Raw genomic sequence first — 27401 nt, forward strand, 5'->3', positions numbered from 1 at the left:
CCCTAACTTACGTCAAATATATGTTTGCAACTGAAACTTTCTAAATTGTACAGTAATAGCGAAGTCTTCCATCAGCGTCAGTCGTGTGGAAACAACCAATCAGAGGCGGCCCTTAGTTCACCGGAAGCTGTGTTGTTTACATTTTCCAAGATGGCGGCGGGGATGTATTTGGAGCATTATTTGGACAGTAAGCAATTTATCGATCCAAAACACATTTGTGACTATTTAGAAAGAGCGACAGCTGTGTGATACTTTGTCGTTCCTGTGCTGCTGAACAAAGAGCAAAACGTGAACCTTTAAGTGTTCAACAACCGTTCGGCTGCGTCCGGCTCGGTCTATTTGCTGGGTTGTTGCAACGCAGTCATCTTGGGGGAAAATGCATCGAAATGCCGACACACATTCCACACCTCGTTTTTATGCTCTATCATCACACCCTATAAGCATAAGCAACCCGAGCCTTTATAAAAATATTTTGCACGAATGCTTGACATTAAGGCGTCTATCGGTCTGCACATGAGCAGGAGTGAGCTAGTTTTGCCTGTTTTCTGTCTCCAAGTCGAGATGTCTTTCAATTCCTTCTCTGTGTCACACTAGGCATAGAGAACTTGCCCTTTGAATTGCAGCGAAACTTCAATTTGATGCGGGATTTAGATCAACGCACAGAAGGTGAGAAGTGAATGGACAGAATTGTTGTGTAAACTCAAAAGTTTGTGTACAAAGGTGATACACGTACTGTATATATAAATAGATTGTTTTAGTATTTTGCAACTGTATTTGTTTTGTAGTTTGGCTATCTTAAGTCAATGAAGACTCTATAAATTGTCCATAGGGGTGAATGTGAGTTATACAGTATACGCCTCGATTCATAATACATTTTTAAGATGTATTCTGTAAAAAAAAAAATTCCCCCACTGGATATATTTTTTTAAAGATTTTAGCGGATCCACACGTGGACTACGGCAGTGTAATGATTCAGTGTGATCTAAAAAGATAATTGTCTACTACAGATCTCAAAGGACAGATAGACTCCCTCGCAAAAGAATACACATCAAACGCTCGGACTCTTTCCTCTGAGCAAAAGCTGTCCATACTGAGGCAAATCCAGCAGTCGTACAGCAAATGCAAAGAGTTTGGCGATGACAAGGTGCAACTGGCCATGCAAACCTACGAGATGGTTTGTATCTGACTGATATATTTAAAAAACGACAATGGTGTATGCTTTACCTGATGTATCACACGCTTTTCCTGTTCAGGTTGACAAGCACATAAGACGCCTGGACACAGACCTGGCCCGTTTTGAAGCCGACCTGAAGGAAAAACAGATCGAGAGCACAGATTATGATTCCACCTCCAGTAAAGGAAAGAAAGGTTTGTGCCAGGTCAATATGGATTCCTATCGCGTGTGCCCACACACTCTTTCTTACATGTTGTGTAATTCCAGTGGACACCAGACAAAAGGAAAAGAAGTCGGCTAAAACGAGATCTAAAGTCAAGAGCTCCGATGAAGATGGCAGTCCCAAGAGCGCCCAGAAGAAAGTTAAACTCCTTCAAACGTATGTTTACTTTTACCTGTTACGTTTTTGTCACATTTTGGCTGCAGAAGCCTAATTTGATGTCACTCTTTTGTGCCCCAGGGGTGAATTCAACAGCCCCTCCGCCAACTTTGGAAATGTGCACCCATCCGATGTGCTGGATATGCCAGTGGACCCCAACGAGCCCACCTACTGTCTGTGCCATCAGGTGTCTTACGGCGAGATGATCGGCTGTGACAACACTGATGTGAGTCGTCTTCTCTTCTAACATGGCAGGAATAAGAATTGTATTATTGACCATATCGCATATATGTCATTAACTCCTAAAACGCCGTTATATTGTATGCAACCGGTTGACGAGAGACTATGAATTCAAGTGGATGTATCATTATGTTAGTGTCTGTAATGTATTTGGGCCATTATTCTGATTTTATCCATAAGTAAACAGCCTTTTATGAAATAATCTCATGGTATATGTCAAAAAATGAGGAAAAACATGAATCTTTTCAAAAGGTCACATATGACACACTGAGAGATTTATTAGTCAGACAACATGCATAATCCGTGTCTCCCCATGAGTAAATGTGATCATGGGTTTGTTGAATTCATCATAGGCTTACACTGACGTACCTTGTTTTTGTTTCCAGTGCTCCATCGAGTGGTTCCATTTTGCGTGTGTGGGTCTGACAACCAAACCACGAGGCAAATGGTAAGAAACCCTGGAATTGAAATTGTTCTGCCTTTAATCCTTTTTCTCCAAGTACTCTCTGTGCTCTCTAATCTAAACGTCTTGTTTTCTTGCTGCAGGTATTGTCCACGCTGCTCTCAAGACAGAAAGAGAAAATAAAACAGTTGTCCCGGAACAAACACTGATCCGATGGGGGGGGGGGAAGGAAAAAAACATTTCTTCATGAACTAGTAGTTTTCTTTTGTTTTTCCATCTTCTTTTTAACATGTGGTGCTTTTTTTTTCCTTTTTGTATTTGCCTTGGTCTGATACAGAGCGTGATAAATTTATGAAGTGGCTTCAGGTGTATTTAAAAATAGTTTTTTTTTTCATTGTTACATTGGTGCTCTTATTACATTTTAAAAACGTTTTCTTTAAATAATAAACACTACGACTGCCCCAAATTGTATAATTGTTTCAATTTGCATGATACTACTACTATTCACATGCGAAATGTAAAGTATTTTCTCTAAAAACAACGTGGCCATTTATAATTATTTGCTTTGTTGTATACTGTAGTTCCTTTTTTTTTATGCCATGGAGAACAAATTTCACTCTTTTTGTTTAACAGGTAAGAGGGCAAAAATAGTGCGATCACAGATGCTGCATCCTGAAAGTATGTCATCTCTTTGGTAGTGACCATTTTTATTTTAGCATTTGATTGAGTGCTGTTTAGAGCGCAAGGCATTTTGTGAAAAGTCTGTCATTGATGTAGCTGGAACATTGGTACAAGGGGGAGGGTGCGATTGTGTTATCAATCATTTGAATACAGCTACTACCTCAAACTCTTGTCTGTTGTGTGGGTTTCTTTTGTATGGTTTCTCATCATCCTTTGCTTACAAGGGCCTAGCTGCAGAGTTTTTCAAGTTTTGAGCCATCTTTTGGTTGATGGATTTTTTTGTATGTGTTGAGAGCAAAAATTTGACTTAAAAGACAACTTAATAAACTGCCCTTAGATGGCAGCACCAAACTTCACAACATCCAGTAATTATCAGTTCATGTGGTTACCTACACAGTTTTTGTGCTTGTATTTTCTGTTTTGTTTTTTTGCTTTGTTACTTTGCCAGATTTATTTTTTGAACCACGTGTCCTAAATAAGGTCCTGATAAGAAATATATGTTTGAAATCATGGAAGTCATTTGCATATTTGCGGGTTTCTTTTCAATTTTATATATATATATATGAGTTAAAAAAATAAACCAAAATCGTTTCGTGGTTTTACACCCCCTGTAGATGGCCTGTTTTGTGTCCTTTGAACAAACGTCGCGTATATATGACGTCTTCAGAGCACCGACGATTTGGCGCGATGTGTTACAAATTTGAAAATCAGAAGGCGGTCACAACACAGTTTGCGGGCCAGGAGATCGAGTGTGAAAACATTCGCCTCCTCGGGTCGACATTGTGGTGAACGGAACAGCGAGTATTGAAGGTACGTTGGCCGTTTAAAACTTAAAAAGTGAGTCTTTCGCTAGAATTAAGTGAAGGCATTTACCAGTAATGTCGTCACTGCAAACGTGGCTAACAGCTAGTTAGCATTACTGGTTTACGAGCTGCGTGTATAACTTGTTTTAAAAAATACTTCATGGTTAAGTGTGCTCTTCTTTCCGTTACGTTTTTGACCATGTTGTTGAATTATGTCTTCATTAAAAGTCATTAAAGGAAAAACAAGACCAAGAGCTAAAACAAAGAAAAGTCTCCAGTGTAACGTGAGCCGTAGTAGCTTCGACGCGGATAATCGAGTGTCTTGTTTTTTTTTTAAACTTCCGCAGTGATGTCGTGGGACTTTTTTGTGCCCGTGTGCGTGGGCGACCTGGTCAAGACTGGGGGGATAAACCAGTACGTCGTACAAGATGTGGCCCCCCCAAAACATCTAGCGTCCCATCTTAACAGTGAGTGGTCATCTAGATCTTAAATTGTAACTTTTACTGAGTCAAAATCAGCTTGTAAGCCTTACTTAATAAATATCGAATTAATAAATGCTTTGTGACATATTTTAATAAGTGTGTTTTGCTAAATTGATGCAGACAACACTTTATGTCCAATGCTACATGTAATAGGCCTAATGTTTGTCTCCTTTGGAAAAAAACAAACATTTAAAAGATGGTGCAAATCTAGAAATGTTTTCCTCCGTTTTACTCAGGATTCAAGGCTGCATTGAGAAGCCAAGGCCCTTTGTGCATTCTGGAACACTTTGACACACCGTACAGTGTATTACAGTGAGTGTTGGCTTCTCTTTAACATAACATAAGTGACTGTCTTCACTATACAAGTTGTCTGTACTTTTAAAGGCATGCCAACTCTGTGGACCTTGGTGTCAAGGAGGACACTTTGGATTTGCTGGTGCAAGGTTAGAGGTGTTCATGTTGAAATATTTCAAAGGACTCGCATCAAAAGCTGACTGATCTTATATTTTTCCCGTGTTTTTTCTTTTCCTGCAGTTGTCAGCAGCCTGTCGACATCCCTGCCCTCATTCCTCATTTCTGCCTCTGCTTCTGCGGCTGAGCGAAAAGAGAAGCTTAATGCGGTTAAAATGAGTGTCTTCCTGCTTTGCAAAATCGCAGAGAGTCTCGAAAGCGACTCTTATAGGCAGAGCTTCATCGCGGCACCTGGCAAGGTATGACTTTGCTGATTTTTTTTATTTTATTTTTTATTTTTTGAAAGGCCCTGTGATGTAGACATGGCAGTAGGGTGATCTGTCAGACCGGGGATTATGATCACTTGCTTTCTGTTTGATGGGTAATCTTGGTAGTGTTATAGTTATATTTCACTATTGTAAGGGCCCACCTACACTTAAACTGATACTGCTTCTACAACCTCTGTCCTCCTCAGAGTAATGGGATGGGACAGGTAGGAGATGTCAAACAATGTGTGAATGTCTTGTCCGTGTGATGTATGACTTTATATGTAACAGTTGGCAAGAGGATATAATCTCTTTGGAGGGTTTGGCAGATATGAGCTACAATCTTTGGTAATCTGAGGGCATTTACCGTATGTCATTTCTTAACTACAATGTTACTTTTGTCGTATCTGATGAATTGCAATATTTTCACTCTTTGCATAGAGTGGCAAAAAGGCCAAATCGGGCGAGGGGCTCCAGCAGTGGGACAGCGAGAAGGAGATAGCTCTTCAGGCCCTCGTGCAGCTCCTCCAGTTGGACATCCGCTCCCTCTGGAATCTTTCCCTCGTAGAAGAAGAGTTCACCAGGTACTTAATGGCCTATTGTGCCCTGAGAAAGGGTACAATGGCTTGTCTTGCAACCTCAGGTTGTATAATAAAAGCAGTACCTGCCCATGTATGACTTCATTTCCTAAATTTGCCAGGTTGTGATTATTTTTACTTACTCTAATTGTGCAAAGCTAGTTTGTGGTTGAGAATCGAGAGGTCTACCCCAAATACTGTCTTAAGTTCCTTCTTGTCTTTCGCTTTTTCCTTAGCTGCGTGACTTGCTGTTGCTACAAGCTACTGGAGAATCCGACCATCAGCCGCGTCAAGAGCAAACCCACCAGAGATGGTATCATCCATCTTCTCGGGTTGCTGATCAAGAAGTACAATCACCTTCTCGGTAAGACTCATCATTATTTAAGCAGGCAACAACCTGCAAATACAGCTGCTGCAATGGAATCCGGAAATGTTTTGCAAGTAGGCCTTTGTAAAGTAATTTTTAGTGGGGTTGTTAAGATATGCTGCTGCTCATTAAAAGTGGGAAGAAAACGGCATTACATTCACTGATGCACTTTAAGCAGTTAGTTCAACAGGGACACACAACCTAGGAGGATGGCGCACACGCTAACGCGCACATGCTTAATGGCCAGTCGGAGCAATGCACTTGTGATAACATGGGTGTGTTTTTTTATCTTCTGCCCAACAGGTGCGAGCGTGAAGGTGATCCAGCTGCTGCAACACTTTGAGCAGTTGTCATCGGTATTTGCTCAGGCTGTGTTTGTGTGGAGCACGGAATATGGAGTCCGAGCCATAATAGGGGAAGTAATAAGGTCAGTTTGCATGCTTTTATCCCATCCAAGTATAAATAAAATAGTATTTTATTGGTACATTGATTGATGAGTGCCACAACTTCGGCAGTTTTCAGGTTAGGTTTGTGTGTGTTTTATTTTTCCCCTCTAGCCCCACACAGTTGGTAACGTACTTTTAGAAAGTTATCGAACAGGACTAACAGAACACACAAATACAAACCGGAGGCACTCACGATGAGCTGCTATTGGTCACAATTCATACCCATCCAATTATCGGCACCGATATTCACATTTTTGACAAGCATCGGCCTTTGTTTAAAAAAAAAAAAATTTTTGACATCTGATATTAATAAACCAATTTAAAACTGTTGCGTTGTTAACTTCAGGGAATTATTGAAGTTTTCAGTTGACTTTATAAGGGATGCTGCTGACCCACAGAAGTCGCTCCGCCCTCTGTTTTTGTTAAGAAATTAATAGCAAGATAAGTGAACATTTAACAATTCAGATATTTTGAAATATTGGGAAACTTAATTTCTTTAGAAAACAGTGAGCTTGTTTAAGTTTTTGTTTGACTTTTTATGCCATAAACCAATGACCCTGGGAGGTCTCTGAAATTTTTGTTAGAAATTTAAAGCAAAGATCTCTATAGGTCTAAGATTAGAGGGGGGGGGGGAACTCCAAGTTCATAATTTTGCAAATCTGAAAACTAAGTTGTCAGGAAACGTATGCTTAGAAGGTTTGCATTCTCTTCTTTAAAAACTTTTTTTTTAATGATGCCAATAGTTTCCCTTTAAAAAAGGTGAATATCAGCTCCAAATACTGTTTTTTGGCCCCCTTGAATACTAAAGATCAGTTTTGGCCCTGAAAAACCATATTAGCCTATCTCCAACTAAAACCTTTTAATTTCCTTCTTTTTTTTTCTGCAGAGAGATTGGTCAGAAGTCAAGTGAGGAACTTGCCAGGGAGGGGTCAGGAGTCAAAGCATTTTCGTCTTTCCTGTCTGAACTCGGTGCACTTGTACCAGAGTTATTAATCCCCAACATCAGTGTGCTTATCACACACCTGGAAGGAGAGGTACTTCACACTTCAATGCCTCCGTCACACCAACTGCTGTTCCTTTCTTCTGACTATTTGTCCAAATGCTCCCTAGAGCCACACGATGCGCGTCGCCGTGTGCGAGATACTCGGGGAAATCCTAGTGCGCGTCCTGTGTGGAGACAGACTGGAAGAGTCCGGAAAAGCCGACCGCGACCGTTTCTTTGACACCCTGCAGGAGCACCTGCACGACACGCACTCTCACGTCAGGACACGCGTGTTGCAGGTGTACGCGCGTATCGTCAACAGCAAAGTAAGCTCCCGAGTCTTAAACGATGATCTTGTCATGTTTAGTTGACTTACCGAGCATTCTTCCTGTGCTTAGGCCTTGCCACTGTGTCGGTACAGCGAGGTGATGGCGCTGGCGGTTGGCAGACTGGTGGACAAATCTATAAACGTGGTCAAGAGCGCCATCCAACTGCTGGCAGCCTTCATTGCACACAACCCCTACAGCTGCAAGGTAACTCCAGTCAGAATCATTTACAATCTCGGGGTTTCTATCAAAGTCTCACGGAAGTTTTTGTGACTTTCAGTTGAGCAGCGCCGATTTGAAAAAACCTCTGGAGAAGGAGGCGGCTAAGTTGAGGGAGATGAAAGAGAAGCTGCATGGAGGCGCACCAGGTGAGCTTCACTCTTGTGATTCTTTATTAAAGACTTTTTTTTTTTTATGTGGTCTTCTCCTTGTTGCCCAATGATGAAACCAAGGCGAATACGAGCTGAGTGAACAACAGCTGGCTGCTTCTTTGCCTCAACTGGCGGGTAATCTTGGCAGTGTAACGGAGGCTTGTTGCTCTGCTGTAAGGGCCCGCCGACAATAAGATGGCTCCCCCATTAGCTCTCCTGTGAAAGTTACATTGGAGTAATGTGGATGAAGCCCACAGTGTATGTGTGTGTGTGTGTGGAGAGGCCAGAAGCTCACCCAGCTGTTTTCACTGTTCACTCAGCAGTGAGTTGCTTCTTTGGTAATCTGAGGGCCAAAATAACTGTTTCGTTTTACCTCAACATGGCAGGTCATTTCCTGTCATTCCTTTATGAATTTCTTCCATCTCGCTTTTAATTCACAGCGCTCGCCCTCCTTTTGCCCATGCGTCATCCAGCTTCTTTGTTCAGCCGCAAAGAATTTACTTTTGAAGAGCCTGACGCAATGCTTCCGCTTTTAGCCACGTCAGACGTCTTGGCCGCATTCACTCTAAGTGCTTTGGGTCATAAAGTTACACCTGTTTCCCAGCTCAACGGGACCCATTCAAGTTTGTGTGGGTTCATTAATGTGAGTGTAGCAGTAGTTCTTCAGAAAGCCTTTCAATATAATTGAAACGGCATCATAAAGACCACAATTCTGCCGATTTAACAATAAAGATGAAAAGCACCGGTACGCCCACCAGGATGTGACAAAATAAAAGCAAAACAGAACATCGCGCAGAATTCCGTGCTTGGCTTAAAGCACAAGTAGTTTCCATTCAACATTCTTTCTTGAGTACGTTCCTCCACTATAACTTTTTTTTTTAATGGTATACTTACTGCAATTTTCTTGCATGTTGGAAAGGAGAGTCGCAGTCTCCAAACAATAAAACACAAACATACTCTGAGCACACCCACACAGGAGATGCTCTGGCTACAACTCTCCCAAAGTCACATGACTATCTAATGTGCTTGGCCCTGCCTCTTAAAGGCACATGCATATTCAGACTTTAATATATGTACAGTATTTTATTTACTTTTTTTTCTAAACATTTGAAGGAAAAATGGTGTTTTATTACATTTACCGGTAATTGTGTTCAGAGTGTGAGAGGGCTAAGACTGTATTTTTAAAAAAGAAGAAAAATAAAGTATAGTTCTGGAACATGACCCCCACAATAAATGGGTGTTCCCTTCAATAATAATAATAATAATAAATTCAATTTGCAATGCACTTTTTATCACATGATCTCAAAGTGCCACAGATAAATAATAATAAATAAACTACTATACTGAATGTCAAATTGTCTTTACAGTGATTAAAGCGTCCGAGCTGTGGGCCGCCATGGAACCTGAACTGCGCATCACTGTCAGCACAGAGCTGGAGCGCTCGGATAATTCTGAGAAGGTGCAAGAAGAAGAAGAAGAAAAGGTGGATGTAGAGGAAGAAAAACAGATGGCGGATGACCGGGTAACAGGAGTGATGATTGCTCAGTACCTGCGGGTCAACAAATACAGGTAACTGTTAAGGTCGCCGCTGGCACAATGTCGGATGATTTTTATACGTGACGATTTTCTTCTGGCCTGTACAGGAATGCTGTGCGTCTCTGTATTAAGGCCCACAGCCGCTTCCCTGAATCGGAGATGTTTTCTGCACTGTCCACTCTCACTCCAGAGGCTCTAATGGACACACTGGCCCTTCTCTTCAAAGGTGAACCCTTCATTCACTTCACTTAATGCTTGCTTTTGGCTTCTCAACCCTCTTAAGATTCACTTCTAGTGTTTCATATTATTAGAGGACGTTCCTTTGACATCTTTTAATGTCACTTAATTATAATTGACAAGTTCATAATAGAAATGGCATTTTAAGTATGGCAGAAACCAGCCACCATGACAACGACGCTATAATGTGACTCTGAGATGATGGAGGTGGGGGCAGGGTCACAATTTATCCATCAGGGCTTACTAAGGGGGGTGGGTCCACATTGGACCACACACACTTCCTAACCGGATGTATGACAAAATGTCATTTTAAATATGTAAAGAAAAACAATAATAGAGGGGAAGTCAAATTAAAAAAAATCCTAATGCAGAAAACAAGTGTCGCCCAATTTAAATGTTATTAAATTATATTTATAATATACATGTTATATGTCGCCCCACAAATTTAAACATATTCTTAGCATTTGTGGAAAATGAATAAAAAATTCAACAGTTTTTAATCCACCTCAGGGCTGCCATTTTGCCTTGTACTGTCACTTGATCTCAACTGAAATTGACATCACAGTACCTAACGGCTCAGTTTGTGTTTGTTACATGACCAAACCCAAAAACCGGATGGGCCATGGTAGTTATGACCTAATTGACGCCCATTGAAGTAGATTGTAATAAAAAAAAAAAAAAAAAGTATGTCACCAACAAAATATATTTTTTTTTTAAACGGTGATAAACGTACGATATGCATTTCCACTCGTTTCCAATGACTAAAAAAAGGGGGGGGGGGGTTGGGAGAGAAAAAATAGGAATCGGTGAGTATGCGAAATTCCACTGCGGTTGATGAACCTTGTTTATAATTCCCTCCCCGCCCCCAAAATTGTGTTAATTGTTTATTTTTTGGGGTGGGGGATTAATCAGGTGGCCACTCAGTGTGTCTTTAGTAATGAACCCAAGAAAAGTTTTCTTCTGTGCATACTTTATTAATGATATGATGACCCGAGGTACACACTTACAAGGAAGTTTACGTTAACTTTATTAAGATAGACCTTTGAAGGGTATGATTTTATGACCAATTGTAAGTTTTCTGTTGATGACAGTTAAGTGATTAAACAAGAAGGAAATGGGCATGGCCCACTATTGAAACTATAATACTGTATTGCTCCATAACCCAAAAAATCCTTAAGAGTTTTGAATTTTGACGCAAACATTTTTTCCCGCCCCTCCCGTTAGGCTCTGACGAGGATACCCCTGAGCACAGTCAGAACTTGCCACCAACTCCACAGAAAGAAGGCGATAAAGAGGCCGAGGATGCCGAGCTCAAGAAGCAGGAGATGTTGGTGCAATACCTGAGAGATACAGAAACATTCGCCCTTCAAGTGGAGAGAGCCATCTCTGTCATTAACTCCATGCTCTATTGGAAAACCACTTCAGGTTGAAGGTCTTCAAGTGTTTACAGAAGTTGCCAGAGTTGACATCTTATTACTGATTGGTTGTTGTTTTGTGCTTTTGCTTTGTTAGTGGTTCAAGAGGCGGTGCAGTTTTGCGTCACAGTGTGCGAGTTCAGCGTGGCCAATTCGCTCAGTGGCGTGAGGAAGATGTTGCCTCTGGTTTGGTCAACTGACTCCGCCATCAAAGATGCTGTCATCCAGGCTTACAGACGTCTCTATCTCAACCCCAAAGGAGACACCAACAGGTCCAGAAAGCAATTAATGCTGATAACATACATGCAATTTAAATGCATTTCCTCAAATAGTCTCACATTAAATTGAAATGCAATTTCCTAATTTGGTTCTTCAGTCAATTGTCTCCATGTGATTGACTTGCGCAGCTTAATCTAGTGAGTTTATCGTAAAACGAATCTTATATTATCCATCCAGGATGAAAGCTCAGGCTCTTGTGGACAGTCTCTCGGAACTGATGGTGGACGCGTCTCTGGGAACAATTCAGTGTCTTGAGGAAATAGTGAGTAGTTCATTCATAGCCCTCGTGCATCAGCCTCGTCCACGTGGAATGATAACTAAAGACAAATGAGGATTTTAGACAACCAAACCACAGCACATCCAATTCTTTCCCTGTAGGTGCAGGAGTTCTTCGGCAGTGGTAACAGCCTGGAGTCAACTGTGGTGCAGGTTCTGTGGGGGAGGTTTACTGGCAAAACGGAAACCTCTGCTTTGTACAAGCGAGCTGCTGTGCTCCTACTGGGCATGGCTGCAGGGTAAGACAACTACCACACACTTCATTAGGCTCACTCTAAAGAGAGCCTATACAAAAGTAAATATACATTTTAGGACGCACGTCAGTATGTGACGGCTTAATCCTGTAAATGTTGCTACTGCGTCATCCAGCAAATCATCTCATTTGTAAAACACGCTAACCGTCAGTTGATTTCCTGTGTAATCGAAGTCACAAACAAATACACAGGAATGTTGCCAGTGTGCGTTTTGCGCTCAATATCTATATTTTTAGTGCGCCCCCTCCCCCCCCCCCCCACGCTCAAAGACTTCCACTCACTGCTGCAGGGAAGAGTGCGCGAGCGTAAAGCGAGACTATTTGTAGTCCGCCCACACTCGCTTCCTTGTCTTCATCCAGCCGGCAGCATTCACAACCTATTAAATCTCATGCCGTTTCTTCTAACCCGGCTTCCCACGTACATTATCTGGCCCGACTGCTGAGCCCCGGCAAGGCCACCTCACAGCGCTTTAGTTAATGTAGGCCGTCCTTTTGCATAATAGCATCTGTTTGCGCCGCTTTGCCCACATGTCCTCATTGCATGGATGTGTTTGTGTACAGGGCCGAGAGGGAAGTGGTCCTCAGCAATCTGGACACTCTTTGCTCCGTGGCTTTGGGAGAAAAAGTGACTGAGGACTTTCTTCTGGCGCGGGACACGGTCATCACCATCTGCGGCATCACTGACCATGTTAGGGTAAGTGAGTGGTATTATTATAAAAGGTGTTCCATAAGCTTCCCTACATAGGGGGAAAAAAAATAAGCTTTTTATTTTATGAAAGCCATTTGTATGTACACTAGGGATAATCTTGTTATGAATTTGAAGGCCGATAAAGCTGGTATCTCACTGAGCGGCGAATGCTTGCAAACGTAGCGAATTCAGGGTTTTCATCAGGAATTGTAAGATGTTTACAGACAGTTTTTACCTGTCGTAAACACATTATGAACACATTCGAACTGATTTTCACTACAAAGATCTTTTAAATACTTTTTACCAAATTAGCTACATTCCCATGCATTTGTTGCTTAATGAGATACAGGGAACTTTTCATTTATGGATCTATTTAAATTTCCACTTTACAAAAAAATTATCCCTACACATTTTAATTAGGAAATTTTGCTTAGTTTTTAATTAGCTTAACACATGCTAGATGTCTTTGGAAGCTCCCTGCAATTTTTTATAATTTTTAAACAAATCTGTTAATTCTTTATAAAAGAAAACGATTTGTGTTTTTTTTTACACTATTATTTTCTCTTTTACTGCAAATCAATATCGACTTGAAATATCGGTTATCAGCTTCCTTGACTACTAATCATCAGTATGGGTGAAAAAAACATGTCTGTCTATCACTAATATGCACAACAAAGATTTGCACCACGTCACCATCATTGATTTGAAAACGCATGTCATAAGTGTGTTAGCAAAGCTGAAGTTCCTTCCATCCCTCCTTGAGCTGATTTCTTTTGTATCCATTCCTGATACATGACCTTCAAATGCCCCCGTACTATGTTGTTAAAACACGCCATTTTTCTTTCATCAGCAATCAAAAGGTGCCCCATTCAGACTGCCTCAAGAACATCAATTATTTTCCTGCCTCACACAAGCAATTGCTGAAGGTATCAATAGTTGTCTTTTTTTTTTTTGAATTGTGCTTAGTATTTTCCATCTGTTTCACCTTCTGAGCGTGGGCATTTGTTCCAGGTGCCATGATGGAAGACCCACACTGGCAGAGCTTCATGGAGCAAGCCGTCCGTCTCACCTACTTTCTGGCCGAATCCCCTGACCAGCTGTGCTCCCGGTTGCTCCAACGCACCGCTCGCCTCCTGCTGGATCAAATTTCCGAAGGCGGTAAGATTAACAAGGATGCCGGTCAAACGCAAGAGGGATCTCAAGAGTCTGGTGAACAAGGTAAACGTCGACTCTTGTTTTATGAGCGCTTGTTGTTTTCCCCACGCACTTTTTGCCTGACACATGTTCTCCTCTCCCGCAGTGAACTGTGTGTGTCTGGCTCAGCTGCTGGCCCTGTGTGGCAGCGTGGCCTTCTGGCAGGTGTCTCACCTGGAGCGCAGCGTGAGCAGTGAGCTGCGGAGGCGGAGAGGAGAGACTGAAGAGAGGGAGCAGAAAGAAAAGGCTCCATCCAACAAAGCAAAGGTATGACGCGACTGCTGTGTGTACAAGTCGAGCAGGTGTCTTTTTCGAGGTTAATTGTGCGCCTTTCAGATCTTTTATTTTATTTTTTATTTTTTACCATCAAAGAGTTTTGTCATGATAAGAGTTAGAATTTATTTATTTTTCTTTGTAGACTGAACATTTTTAGAGTAAAGAAATTTGGTTTTGGAAATTTGATGGTGGTAAAATTCCGTCTGGCACAAAAATACCATGTGATATCTGTGCTGAGATTGAATTTTAAGACATTGACAGACAAAAAGAAGCTTTTATATTTCTAGTTTCCAAAGCAATCAGAACATCTCATAAGTAGCATCAATTTCGGTCAGAAGTCTTTGTGTTGAAGTGTCAAGCTTGAGCTTAGTGATACCCAAAACTGATTTTGATTTTCCAACAGCAAACGACAAATGAGAGCACAATGGAGGAGGAGCTCGGCTTGGTCGGCGCCTCTGCGGAAGACACTGAGGCCGAGCTCATCAGGAAGATCTGCGAGACGGAATTGCTAGCCGGTAACGATTGCATCCAATCTTCTCCCTTTTGTCCTGCATTTAGCTGCTCATTAAATGCATGCTGGTGTATTCATATGCTAATGTGGTGTTTTGCTTACGCCCCACCTACTCTATTCTCTCCTCAAGAGGAAAACCTGCTGAGTGCATTCCTGCCCTTGCTGGTGAAAGTGTGCAGCTCCCCTGGACGCTATTCGCACCCTCAGCTCACCACGGCTGCCTGTCTGGCCCTCTCGCAGTACATGATGATTTGGTAAACACATTCCCCGCTGTCTTGGTCTCTCGCAATGAAGACTCAAATCATTAGGATAACTGTTAGTGTTTTTCTTTTTTCTCTCTCTCTCTAGCCCGTCTGTTTGTGAGGAGAATATCCGTCTAATGTTTACAGTGCTGGAGCGCTCTACTCTTCCTGTCGTCAGGGCCAATGCCATCATTGCCCTGGGAGACCTCACTGTGCGCTTCCCCAACATATTGGAGCCCTGGACTCAAAATTTATACGCCAGGTAATGCAGTGGGCTTCCTGATATGGAGGACCCAAAACTGACACACACACCCCAACATTTTTTTTAGAACTGAATAAATAAATACATAAATAAATGAACAAAAGTGAAAATAAAAATGGACATAAAAAATATAATTCAAAATTTAAATACAAAAAAACAGTATAAATTAAAATAACAACAAAAAGCATATTTATATAAACATAAATAAAAAATAAATGTATAAATAGAATTAAATATCAATCAAATAAATAAAAACACTTTGCGATGACATTAATTTATTTCATGCTGCAGACGCTTTCAATTTATATATTAGATTTTTTTATTATCATTTTTTATATCCGTTCTTATTTTCACTTTTATTCATTCATTTATTTTTAATTTTAGAAGTTTTGGTCTTCCATATCTTGAGCCTAATCAATACGTTGCTGCCAGTCTCCAGTTAAGCCTCAAACATTAACTCATTTGTTCTCCAAAAATTTTCTATTTTAAATATTGCCATGGTCCCCAAAACTTTTCTTATGCTAGGGCATACAGCTTTGATGCAGCCTCTGACCTGAAGAGGACGTTTAAAGCAATGGTAGTTATTACAAAAATCGACCACTAGGCGGCAGCAGAGTATAAGAGATCAACCAGGGCCATGTTGCAAAAGGCTCTTCCCCACTGTTTTAAACAGATTTGTGAATAATGATGAAACTTGGCTATATTCTAATGCTAATTGCTACAAAATGGAAACAGATAGCAATAGACTTTTTTTACGGATAAAAGAAGAGACTCTAATCTTTCTTTTTGTAGGTTCCATGTTTTTATAGCAATAGAACATAGTATTGTGTGGGCCATGCAAAATCCAGTAAAACAGCCGGGAGCGGAGGGGGTTGCTTCAGTGAAAATGGCTGGGAGTGAATGAGTTAATTTCTCACAACTACAGGCCTTTTCTCGGTTGATTGTACAAAACGAACCCCATGTTCGACGGGTAAGCTGTGTGGGCGGTGCTGCTGATTAATGTCTTATTTAAAATAAAAAATAAAATAAAAATCTACATGCCTCACCATATCATCCCTCTCAGCCCTTGCTACTGTCACTCCACTAAATCACAATGAGCAGAAGTTTACTCTTTCCTTTTTATTAACCAACTTGAGATGATATGTAGTCAACCTCATTTGGTCACTATGACAACAAGCCCAGCACTGAATTGTGGGTCGTGACGCTTTAAGACAAGGTCTGCTCTCTTCCTAGCATTTAATTAATAGCGTGTTACAGATTGTGGTTGGTCACGCTGTTGTAATTATGCACCGTGGCTGAGAAAGTAGGAAGGAAATGAAATGTTTTACACTTGTGTCAAGAACTTGACTTTAAAAACACTTTAATGGATTCTAAAGTCAAAGTAAAGCTAGTTGCACTACGGCCAACTTCGAAGCTGATGTTCCGTTTGATGTGTTTAATTATAATGCTCGACAATGCACACATTTCAGTGTTTAGGAAATGTCAAACATTCACTTCTTTTCTAATGCCTCATTGCCCTCCCAGTGTTTCCTACCTGATAAGTTCCCCCTAATTGTCTCCCACACAAACACCTCCACTGTCCTCGAAGCCGCTGCCGCCTTGGGGCCTTCAGATAAGCGTATTAAGAATTAATTACCCTGTTCATTGCTGCGGTAAGCCGCTGCATTGGCATGAGCAAGTGGCGTGTACGCGGTTCTGATCTTCTGCCAGAAATCCTACTCTTCGGGATAAATGAGCAATGGTTAATGAGTTTCTTTTGTGGTGTGAGTTTGATTGAGGCAAACTTTTCTCTCTTTTTTTTTTTTTAAAGTGGTCCCAAAAACAATCAGATTAGGATGGGATCCAGCTCATCCACAACCCTAATAAATGGGAAATAAATGCTACATACATAAGGGTGTGAATTTCCTAGTACCTTGCGATTCGATCTGTGTCACGATTTGATTCCATACCGATTAATCCTGATACAAATCTTACAATTATTGCGATTTTTGTTTTCCACTTTACTCAAATTTAGAAAATACTAATCAGTAAGCTTGCAAGATTACACTGTAACATTTGTATGAATATGTACTTCAGGCTTATAACTGCGCCACTGTATTTAACAATATTTATCTGTTTTATGTTTGAACAGCATTGAAATATAATTTTAAGGCTTAATGTTCCATTAATATAACATTCATCTATGCTTGAACTGTGAACCCTAAGTAAGACATTTGGTTGACTATTTCCATCAAAATTGATGTTTATAAATCAATTCAGCTGCATATTAAATCTATATGAAAATTGTGTGGTGTAATTTCGCGATATATTGCCAAATCGATTTTTTATTTTTTTTTTTACCACCCCTAATCAACAGTGAAATGACCGCACCTCCGCTGATAGCGATATTGCTCAAATTTGATAGTGTTGTCTTGTTATGCTAATGTGACATCCTCCTCCTGCAGGCTCAGTGACGAGGTCCCCTCGGTGAGGCAGACGGCCGTGACAGTGCTGACTCAATTGGTACTTAAGGACGTGCTGAAGGTCAAAGGGCAAGTCAGCGAGGTGGCCGTGCTGCTAATTGACCCCGAGCCGCACATCGCCAGCCTGGCCCTGAACTTCTTCAATGAGCTGGCCTCCAAGGTTGCGCACTCCTACGCGTTTGGGTTTTGAATTTCGATAATTGGGTTCTCACACACCGCTACCTGCCAATCATCTCCCCCCCCCCCCCATCAGGACAACGCAATTTACAACCTGCTCCCGGATATCATCAGTCGTCTGTCTGACCCCGAGAGAGGCATGAGCTCGGAGGACTTCAACACCATCATGAAGTGAGTTGGCTGCATGATGACCAGGGTTATTATATTTTGGGAATTTTCGTTTTGAGTTTAGTTTTTTTAAATTGAGTTAGTTTTTAGGGTGGTTCTGTTAGTTTTAGTTATTTAAAAAATGCTTACTGGTAATTTTAGTTGGTTTCGGTATTAGTTTTCGTTAAAAAAAAGTGTATTATTTGTGCACAATATTTAATAAACACCATGGTAAAATGAAAAAGTAACATTCCTTAACTAGCATTGCATTTGGGCTGAGTTAAATGAAAAAGCAGGCGAGCCGAGCCATAGGAGGCAAAAGTCAAGCACGCAAATTTGCCGCCAAGGAGCGAGGTCATCTGAAAGTGCTTTTCTATTGGCTGCTGCTAGATGATGTCCTTAGTCCGGTTAATATCGAAATAAATCTATTTAAAATCATCCCCAAAGGCTTATGCATTAAATAAATAATGATACCAAAGACAAAACGAAGGGCATTTTCGCTATAACTAGTTAGTTTTGTAAACATTTATTTTATTTTTTTTTTAATTTTGTTAACGTTTTTTGAATTTTAGTTTTTTCGTTAGTGTTCATTAACTAAAATAACCTTGATGATGACTTGTCAGTCAGATTCTTGAGTATTTGAGGCAGGAGTGGCTAATTCATTTTCCATAAGGGCCAAATGAGAAATTGGAACGGTTGTTTGGGAGCACACCGACATGCTAACCTCGATTGCAGTAAATTGTGGACATGGTGGGCCCTATTTTGCCCACATCTGATTTGATGCTATATTTGTGTGTTTTTAGGCAGCTCTTCTCCTACATCACCAAGGAGCGACAGACGGAGTCTCTGGTAGAGAAACTGTGTCAGCGTTTCAGGACTGCTAGGTGAGAGCATAACCATCACACGCCACTTTCTTGTTTGGTCGTCTTTGTCTTCTTTGACAGTGTCCTGCCGCGGCCCCATTGTGAGCACGCAGGCGGTGGTAATTAGTTTTGTTTGTGTGAAGAGGCAAGCTGACATTTAATGCCAGTTCACCTATTAATCACACGCTGACATAACCTTCACTCAACTTGTCACGGAGGCCGTTTTTTTCCGTGCTCTTGTAGAACGGAGGTGGAACAATGGGACGAGACCTGTGATTTGGGTCCACCTCTGACTCATCCATACTCAAAGGAAGGACATTTTACATTACTTAACCCCAAAGTGAATTATAGATAGTAAATGCGATTTGTTCCAAATGCCAGCACAAAGCCGAATCCATGAGTAAAAGATCCCGAATGGTGTTGCATTTGCATAATTTTTAAATGAGATTTGGTCCCTGAAATTCATCTTTCTTCTCTTCTGCGCAGGACGGAGCGTCAGTGGTGCGACTTGGCCGTCTCGCTGTCCCTGCTGTCCATGTGCGAGCGGGGCTTCAAGAGGCTGCAGGAATGTTGGGAATGCTACAGCGACAAGCTGACGGAGCCCGGCGTCTACCAGCCTCTGCTCGCCATCATGGCCAAGCTGCGGCGCGGGGCCAAGATCCAGTTCAAGGTGGTTTGGTTGGTCAATTGCTTGGAGTCCTCCGTTTATTAAGGTTCAGGCAAGACGGCCATTTTGAGGTTATGAACAGCGCGCAGTCAACTAGTTAGCATAGCGGTGTTGGCACATGGCCTTGATTTACCATTTGAGCTGTCGCTTGTATTTCCCCCAATTCTTTCTTTGTGTTGCGAGACAAAAATTGGGGTACGAGTCAGCTACAGATGCACCACTGTTTGAGTGAAGAGGGGCCAAGGTAGTTTGTGGACAGCTTCGGCTGTTGTGAAAGTTGAATTGAGCACATCCTACACAAATACTGCATGCAGTATGTACACTAATTACACTTTCAAAACCAATTTCTTTACGTTCACTTTTTTATGAAAGAGAAATTTTCAGTTCATTTAAATAGAGAAAGTTAATTATCTTATGCACATTCACCAAACCCTTTTTTATTGAAAATTAAAATAGGACATTTTTTTTTCAATTCAACACCAATATAGGGTTTACTTTTAATTAAATGAATGATCGTGGAGGATCAATGAATCCGGCTCACTCCACCTTGAATTCAGAAACTGTTGTGTTCTTGTATTCCCCATCTCAAGCAGCTTAAGAAAGGAAGTGTTCATTTAGTTTTGCTAGCTAGCGAGCCCGGACTACAATTGCTCAACTGGGCATTATGAATCACGCAGTTAGGATGCTGACTCCCATAACTCAACTCAACTATATTTATTGAGCACTTTAAAGCAACCATCGCAGATACAAAAAAAACAGCACAGGCCCCAGAATTGAACCTTGTGGAACACCACATGTTCCGTTGCCTGAAGACAATGATGGACAACCAGGGCGTCATCACAAATTATTTGCCAGTTGTGTGTCTTGACCTCTGCCGATCGAACCCAGGTTAAGAACCACTGCTATAATTGCTCTGAAGTGTTTTCCGTACAAATATTTACTGTAATTATGACTCTACTACTTCTTTTATGACTGCAGATTCAAATGCAAATTCAGATTATTCCACTGTAGGAATAGAACTCTGTTGCAAATGGAGGAGCCCCTAGTTTGATTTTTGCTATTAACGAGTGCTGATTGTGCCACAGACCCAAGTGGACGACTTTGAGAAGCGGCTGACTGCCGTCCACACGCGAGGCCTGGAGAACGTGGAAAGCCCCGAGATGGATGACGAAAATCAAAAAGAGGGACAAGCCACTGACAAGACGGACGCGCGCACGCAGTTGCCTGCAAGAAGTCGAACCAGGTCCAAGAGAGGTTTGTGCACATTTTTCTGCTTGGCCTTTTGTGTGATATGTATGTACTGTCTTTACTAGGGCGATGCTATTAGCTTTTCTTATGTCAAATACATTGAAAGTCCGACCGATTTTAAAACGGCTAATAAACAGGCCTTACGTTGCACTTTTGAGATTTGGATGATTTTCTTGAGCCTATCTCGACTAAAATCCACGTTTGGTGTCTCGTTCCATCCAGGCCAGTCGAAGTCGTCCGTTTCCAGCCAATGTGACGACAGTTTTGTGACACCTCAGAGAACTCGCAGGCCCAAGAAGAAACCCGTCATCACCTTCAGCAGTGATGAAGAGGAGGATGAAGAGGGTAGGTCTGCCAGGAAGGTGCTTAAGTGCATACAAAAATGTTTTTTTTTTTATATTACAGAATGAGGTGTTTCACTGCTTTCAATTCTGAAACTGAAATGACTTAAAATTATTTCACTTTTCTTTATTACGAAGCACAAATAATTATCCCACAACATTTGGTATTTCGTCACCAAAAGTGTGAAAGTCCGGCGATCCAGCGAGATGTCCTGTTGTCCTCCCCTTGCCTTCATCACGCTTCAATCTTTCTTTTAACAGATGCTGTGCTGACGGAGAGCGAGACCCCAAAAGTCACCACACCGATTGCCCGCTCATCTCGACGCGCACGCCTCAGAAACTGATTTTTATTTTATTTTTTTAACCCTATTTCGAAACATTTTGTCTGTCCAACTTTTACATGTTTGACTTGGTTTTTTTTTCACCCTCTTTCTTTTTTTAAAATAGTTATGTACATTTTAAACTTCTTTTTTTTTTTAACTATCTAGGGCCAACAACCATGCTGATGATGTCTCGTCACATCTTGTAATAAACCTGGACTCGATGTGGTTTCAAGTTCAAAAACTCCCGAGCGGTTGTGTCATTTTGCCACATCACCGTCCAATCCGTCTGCTGGGTTACATGCAGAAACTTTTGCACCAGAGCTTTTCAAAGTGTGGCACAGTGCTCAATAAACTGATCTGGAGTCATTTGTGCGCTGTGGTGGGAATCAGTGGGCTAGGTTCTAAAAAAAAAATTTTTTTTCTTTTTTTTTTTTCGAGCTGCTGTGCCTTTCCTGACTGCCTCACCCTTTTTGATAACCGCTGATTCCTAGATCACTACAAATGACTTTTTGGTGCGTTTGGACAGTGATGTGTCGCCACCTGTGCGCTTTCCCTTGCAGTTTTCCCCTCTGCCTCACCCATCACGGCGCTCTCGCCATCACATCAGCTGCTACTCACTTTGTGTGCATACTAACAATCCTTTATTTTCCCCATCGTTCATCTGACATTTTGCATTCGTAGCAGGTTGGCCTCACTTCACTCATCAATCTTTTCTAGGTCTGTGCCTGGTGATTTATTTTTCCTCTTCACTCTCCCGCTGCCCACTTTTTTTTATTTTTTTTTATTCCCTCCCACGGCGCTCATCTCTCTGCTGACATCACATGCATGGTAGTTTAACCCCCCCCCACCGCCTTCCTCCCGCCCTCCCATGATTGCTAATCTTTCCCTTTCGCCTACTGCCTACCCCCACATGTTGTCCTCTCCCGAAAAAAGATGAGCGGGGTGAATTTCTATACGTGCGGTTATATAAAGCCCCTTTCCAAACACGACTCAAATGAACCACTTAATTTCAAGTGTGTAGTATGTACTACGTTTTAGTTGCTACGTTGATGTTTGGATTACCTGATGGATGTAGTTGAAATAATGAGGCTGTTGAACTTCTCGCTAGCGTTGTAATTTGGCGACGGGGGCTTGCGGGGAGCAGATGGCACTGACAGACTGTAAGTTACCCAACGGCGAGGAGAGCTCGGTGCACGCTGGGAAAGACCTGCGACAAAAAAGGGGAGAGATGGAGGTGCTTGCCTAGAAATAGGACAAATAAGACAGGCCGTTATAATCATTTTTTTGGTTAGCTGATTGCTACATCGACACTTTTCATCTTACCATTAAAGAAAATCAGAGTTAAAAAAAAAAAAAAAGTTTATAAGGGAAAAAAGTTGACTGAAAATTGTACGCACTCAAACATCCCAATCTGTGATCAATTAACAAACCCGAAAATTTAGTTGCGCCCCAACATTCAGCCTCTGGCAAGAGGGACAAACACGCAAGTGGAGGAGGAGAAAGGAGGAGGTGGGAATGAAAGGGAAGAAAAATCATCGTTTCAATTCCACCACAGAGCGGGCGAGGAGGATAAAGAGGAGGCGTGGCCTGGCCAGTGAGATAGTGATGCTCTCAGCAGGTGCCAACAAGTGAGAAGTAGCCCAGACTGGAGATGGAGAAGACTCGCTGAGCGCACAAGACGGCCGCAAACACAACACAACGCAAGTCTCTGCACAACAAACAGGTGAGCATGCTTTGCTTCTGCCATTTCTTCATTCACTTTTTTTCCCCCCCATTTAGTTTTAATCATGAGAAATGCATTTTAGAACATTTCAATGTTTCCAATTTTTGTGTGAGGGAATTTAGCACTGATTTAAAAAAATATATATTTTATTTATACTATATTTTTACATTTCTTTTAATTTGGTAGATTTTCCAAGTAAGTTGCACTATTAATATTACCGGTACTTGTTAAATCCAAGAAAATTGATTTTTCAAAGTTCATACTTATTTCCAATTTTGAAAAATATTATATATCGCTGGTGTTGGGCCGAAACCTCTAATGTCACAATTTGGGAGCGTTCATATTTTTTGTTGTATTATTTATTTATATGCAGTATTTTTTTTTTTTATTATTATTTTTTTTTTACAAACTATTGCCCTATCTGACCATCAAGTGTTGAAAATGGCTTGTTCTCTTTGATGATGAAATATTAACACAATATTGAACATGTTCCAAAGAAATGGCAGTTTTGTTTTGTTTTTTAATACATTTGATTACAACATAAGGCAAAGATAATGATGATATTATATTACAAAAAATTGTCCAATTTTCTACAGAGGTCTCTTTCTGTGAAGTTAAATACTTAAGGACAGATGAATGTAAAACAGTCAAATGTTCTATCTGTAATTCATGTCTTTATTGTTGTAAGTGCCAACGACCCAAGAAAGAAGTTGTTTTTGTTATTATATAGTTTGTATATTATTTGACCGATAATCGGTTATTGGAGACATTGGCCTTAAAATCCATACCAGTCTTGTCTTACTTTTCAGAGATGTATCATGATAAAATACGCAATTGTTTTTACAGGCAAGATGACGAGTGTTTTAAAGAAAACAAAACTAAGAACAATCAAGTACATGTAAAAACTTCACCAGAAAAGTGTTTATTTTTTTTATTTTTTTTTAGGGGGGGGGTTGCAAGGGATCAATTTGAGCCAGGAAAAATCCTCAACTGTGTCCAAATGTTTTGCAACAGGTGTTTTCTCCAGTGATCCCGCTTGAGTTCTCCGCCTCTGTCGCCATGTTGCTTTGTCCCGTTCTGTTTGGAGCCACCCTGCTCATCTTGGCCCCCATGGAGACCCCTGAGGCTCGCGCTCTTCACCCCTCCCCTGATAGTGCTCAGGTAGAGTCGGCAAAGGTGGCAAAATGTACTCACAAAGTGTTTAAGGGGGGGAAAAAAGGGCTCTAAAATGGACTTGAGTACAAAAGTAAAAATTAATTTCTGCTGTCCAATGCAAGAGCTAGCTAGCATGTTAGCTCAACAGTTATGCTATCCAATTTTCATTGTCCATTTTTACTGTCAATTAAATTGAATTCCTGTTTTGTTAAATTACCACAATGGGAAAAAAAATGCAAGCAAAATAGTTTCTCATTATATAGTGCCAGTACTGAGAGAGACAAAATGATATGCTACATGTTGCTAATAGTTAGCTTGAGTTGCCTTCACTTTTATGCTATTAAAACAAGTTTCCATAGCTTTGCTAAAACAGCAAAAATGATGAATAATTTTCGGTGTTTATTTATTTTTAAAAAATTTATTAAATATTCATTCAAGGCTTTGATGTTTGTTTTTGTGCCAACATTCAATTTCCATGGACAAATCTTATTTTGTTTAAAAAAAAAAAAAAAAAGAGTTTTGTTTTGAAATACAAAAATAATGGCTAAGCGGATTTTCTACACAGTCCTTATCTCCTATGTGCAAGAATATAAAATCAAGTGCAATATACGAGTGAGAATTCTTGAATGCCAGAATGTTTTTTTTCTTTTTCTCACAATGCAGTAATAATTTCTACAACTGCCAAGATCATATATTTTTCTTAAATAAGGTTTTGGCAGGAGTACTTTCTGTTGCTGCTACTGTGGATACTCGCTGCGCTGGTTCACGGTTCTCCATGTTGCTGCCGTGCCTGGTAATATTAAAAAAAAAAAAAAAAAAACGTCCTAAAAATGTATTAGAAAAATCGACTTAAGTCTTCCCCCCACGTGCTGGTGGCTGAGTAGCAGGGAGGTTATCGCGGTACAGAGGTTGTTAAAGGATGGAGAGGAGAAAGTAATGAAATGCCTCCATGATTGAATTAGTCTCCCTTCTATTGAATTTGTATTTGTTTTGCGGTGAAGTTAATGGAGCAGCTCCTGGATCGCTACAACGACCTGCTGACCATGGACGACCTGGAGAACCTTCTGAGCAGCCCGGCGGAGGAGCAGTCCACCTTGTCCTCCGGAGCCAAAGCGTCCGAATTTCCCGCCAAATGGGCCGACGTCCAGCCGGAGACGCCCTGGCTCCGCCTCCTCCGGGAGGCCATGGCCAATCAGAAACCCGTAGAGTCGGAGCGCTCGCGGAGGGGGTGGAACCGAGGTTGCTTCGGCCTCAAACTGGACCGGATCGGGTCCATGAGCGGATTGGGTTGTTAGTCAACAGACTGCCGTCGTCCTTTCGGGTTGACCAGGGAAGGTAAAGAAAGTTTACGTGTTAGTTACCGCAACGTCGCCGGCGTTACAAGCTTCCAGCACCTTTTGTAGCTGTTGAATAGTTCAGCTGTAGTATTAACTGTTAGGTTATGTTTTAACAGCTAGCTACATTTTCTTCCCATTGTACGGCTTGTTTTTCCTTGTAAATGAGGTTACTAGCTTTAGTCAAATGTAGTGGCCAGTGTTGTGATGTGTTGGAATCCTCATGCCAAGTTCAAGTTGTAGAGTTTGAAAAAAATAAATAAATGACTAAATGTTTTGCAGACCGTCATTGTTCACACATCCTGCTCTTTGTTTACTTATGATTTGCACGAATAAATAAATGTTACCTTTATGTATGTCTGTTTTTGCCATTTATGACTTGCACTCACTGGCCATATTATTAGGTACACTTGTGCACTATAAATCGTTTTCTACCATGACCTAGTACCAGTACAACGCAATTTATTTAAAAAATAATAATAATAATCTTTCCGCAAGAAGAATAAATGAATATTCGTCCTATCTTGATTCTTTAACGGTGTATTGTATTCCAAAAATGTCCCATTTTCAAGTGATTGCTTGCATTCTTCTAATAAGCCACTAGATGGCAGCTTTAGGTATCTTACGCTAGTGTCAATTTGCGCTTCGCCACAAGCAACTGTTCCCTGGACTTTAAACTGGACTTCAGTCTTGTAGTGGCCTTAACCGCAACCTTTAAAAAAAAATAATAATAATACACTGATAACGCTATTGCTATACATCAAAGTATGGAATGAATTACATGTATTTCTCAAAATGTAACCGTAGAAAATGAAGCACTATTTGAATGTTTTGCTTTCCTGTGACTCATGCAACTCAATACAGTATACTTGTTTAGTGACTTTTTGTTTTGTTAAACTCCTCCATCTGCGTTTCTGATGCTACCCAACATGTTCTCTATTGGATTCGGGTTTGGGATTTGTGCTGGCCACGCCATAATGTTTATCTTGCGGAACCAAGATCCTGCCCTCTCCTGGTGCATTTGGGACTGCGTGTCTTGTTGAAACCACGTGTGTCCCCTTGGACAGAAGGAAACATGGCAATCAACATGATCTCTCGTAGACCATAAATAGGCCCACCATACAGCATAGTATGAGAAATGCATCGCCATATCATGATGCTTGAATCATGTGCTCCGGTGTTGTCTGACAAGCTGAACTGACTGGCCCCTAATCTCAAAAGAACAATTTTGCGTTTGCTCTCTGTCACTACTGAAATGTTCTCACATAACCGCTGAATCCGAGAGTATGATGTTTGAGAAGCCAAAACCAATTGGATCGTTGGCTTCTCGTTCTTCTCTTCTTCTTTATTTCAATGACTCATAAATAAAAAAAATCAGTAGTGTGTGTGTTTCAGTAATGTAAGAGCATATTTCAATAGTGTGAGTGCTTCAGTAGTATGACAGGATTTTTCAGTAGTGTGTGAGCATTTCAGTGGTACGCAAATTAATATTTTAGGTGTGAGTGCTTCGGTAGTATGAGCAAATCACTTTTCAGTTGTATGTGTGTGAGCAGTTCAGTAGTGTGTAATATTTCAGTGTTTTCAGTAGTTCGTGCGCGAGAGCATTTTAGAAGGTATGAGGGCTTAGTGTAAATAGATAATTTTACAGTTGTGCGTGAGAGTTTCTTTAGTGTGTGTGAGTGCTTTTGTTAATTTTTCAGTAGTGTGTGAGTGAATATTTTAGTTGCCTGGGAGCTTCAGTAGTATGTGTGAGCATTTTAGGAGGTGCGAGTGCTTCAGTAGTATAAGTAAATACATTTTCAGTAGCGTGTAAGCATGTTTTAGGAGTGTGTGAGCAAATTTTG

General features: G+C 41.0%; 3 protein-coding genes and 2 non-coding genes across 5 annotated transcripts; all 5 read left to right on the plus strand.

Moving 5' to 3' along the window:
• Positions 1-52: 52 nt before the first annotated feature.
• On the plus strand, positions 53-3047 carry ing4 (inhibitor of growth family, member 4). The gene is made up of 8 exons (XM_077575577.1): positions 53-187; positions 595-666; positions 1008-1174; positions 1254-1368; positions 1442-1553; positions 1635-1779; positions 2180-2241; positions 2340-3047. Exons 1-8 carry the CDS (start codon positions 151-153, stop codon positions 2377-2379), a joined length of 750 nt encoding a protein of 249 aa, XP_077431703.1. The 5' UTR covers positions 53-150; the 3' UTR covers positions 2380-3047.
• Positions 3048-3532: 485 nt separating this feature from the next.
• ncapd2 (non-SMC condensin I complex, subunit D2) lies at positions 3533-21566 on the plus strand. Its single transcript, XM_077575576.1, has 32 exons — positions 3533-3687; positions 4028-4147; positions 4399-4474; positions 4547-4605; positions 4697-4872; positions 5320-5462; positions 5693-5820; positions 6127-6250; positions 7156-7303; positions 7380-7577; positions 7650-7784; positions 7858-7945; positions 9316-9517; positions 9592-9710; positions 10946-11146; positions 11234-11408; positions 11593-11677; positions 11794-11930; positions 12506-12638; positions 13483-13558; positions 13644-13850; positions 13933-14093; positions 14506-14617; positions 14744-14867; positions 14962-15117; positions 17562-17739; positions 17833-17927; positions 18707-18787; positions 19253-19436; positions 20519-20687; positions 20904-21026; positions 21284-21566. Exons 2-32 carry the CDS (start codon positions 4030-4032, stop codon positions 21364-21366), a joined length of 4194 nt encoding a protein of 1397 aa, XP_077431702.1. The 5' UTR covers positions 3533-3687; positions 4028-4029; the 3' UTR covers positions 21367-21566.
• On the plus strand, positions 4920-5240 carry LOC144058522 (small nucleolar RNA U85). The gene has a single exon (XR_013295452.1). It is a non-coding gene; the product is annotated as a small nucleolar RNA U85 (small nucleolar RNA).
• On the plus strand, positions 8011-8300 carry LOC144058521 (small nucleolar RNA U85). The gene has a single exon (XR_013295451.1). It is a non-coding gene; the product is annotated as a small nucleolar RNA U85 (small nucleolar RNA).
• Positions 21567-22921: 1355 nt separating the features above from the next.
• Positions 22922-25909, plus strand: nppcl (natriuretic peptide C-like). Its single transcript, XM_077575578.1, has 3 exons — positions 22922-23068; positions 24083-24229; positions 25225-25909. The coding sequence occupies exons 2-3, from the start codon at positions 24128-24130 to the stop codon at positions 25516-25518; spliced, it is 396 nt and encodes a 131-aa protein (XP_077431704.1). The 5' UTR covers positions 22922-23068; positions 24083-24127; the 3' UTR covers positions 25519-25909.
• Positions 25910-27401: the final 1492 nt, after the last annotated feature.

The sequence above is a fragment of the Vanacampus margaritifer genome, chromosome 9 (genome assembly GCF_051991255.1).
Source record: "Vanacampus margaritifer isolate UIUO_Vmar chromosome 9, RoL_Vmar_1.0, whole genome shotgun sequence".
NCBI classification, from domain to species: Eukaryota; Metazoa; Chordata; class Actinopteri; order Syngnathiformes; family Syngnathidae; genus Vanacampus; species Vanacampus margaritifer.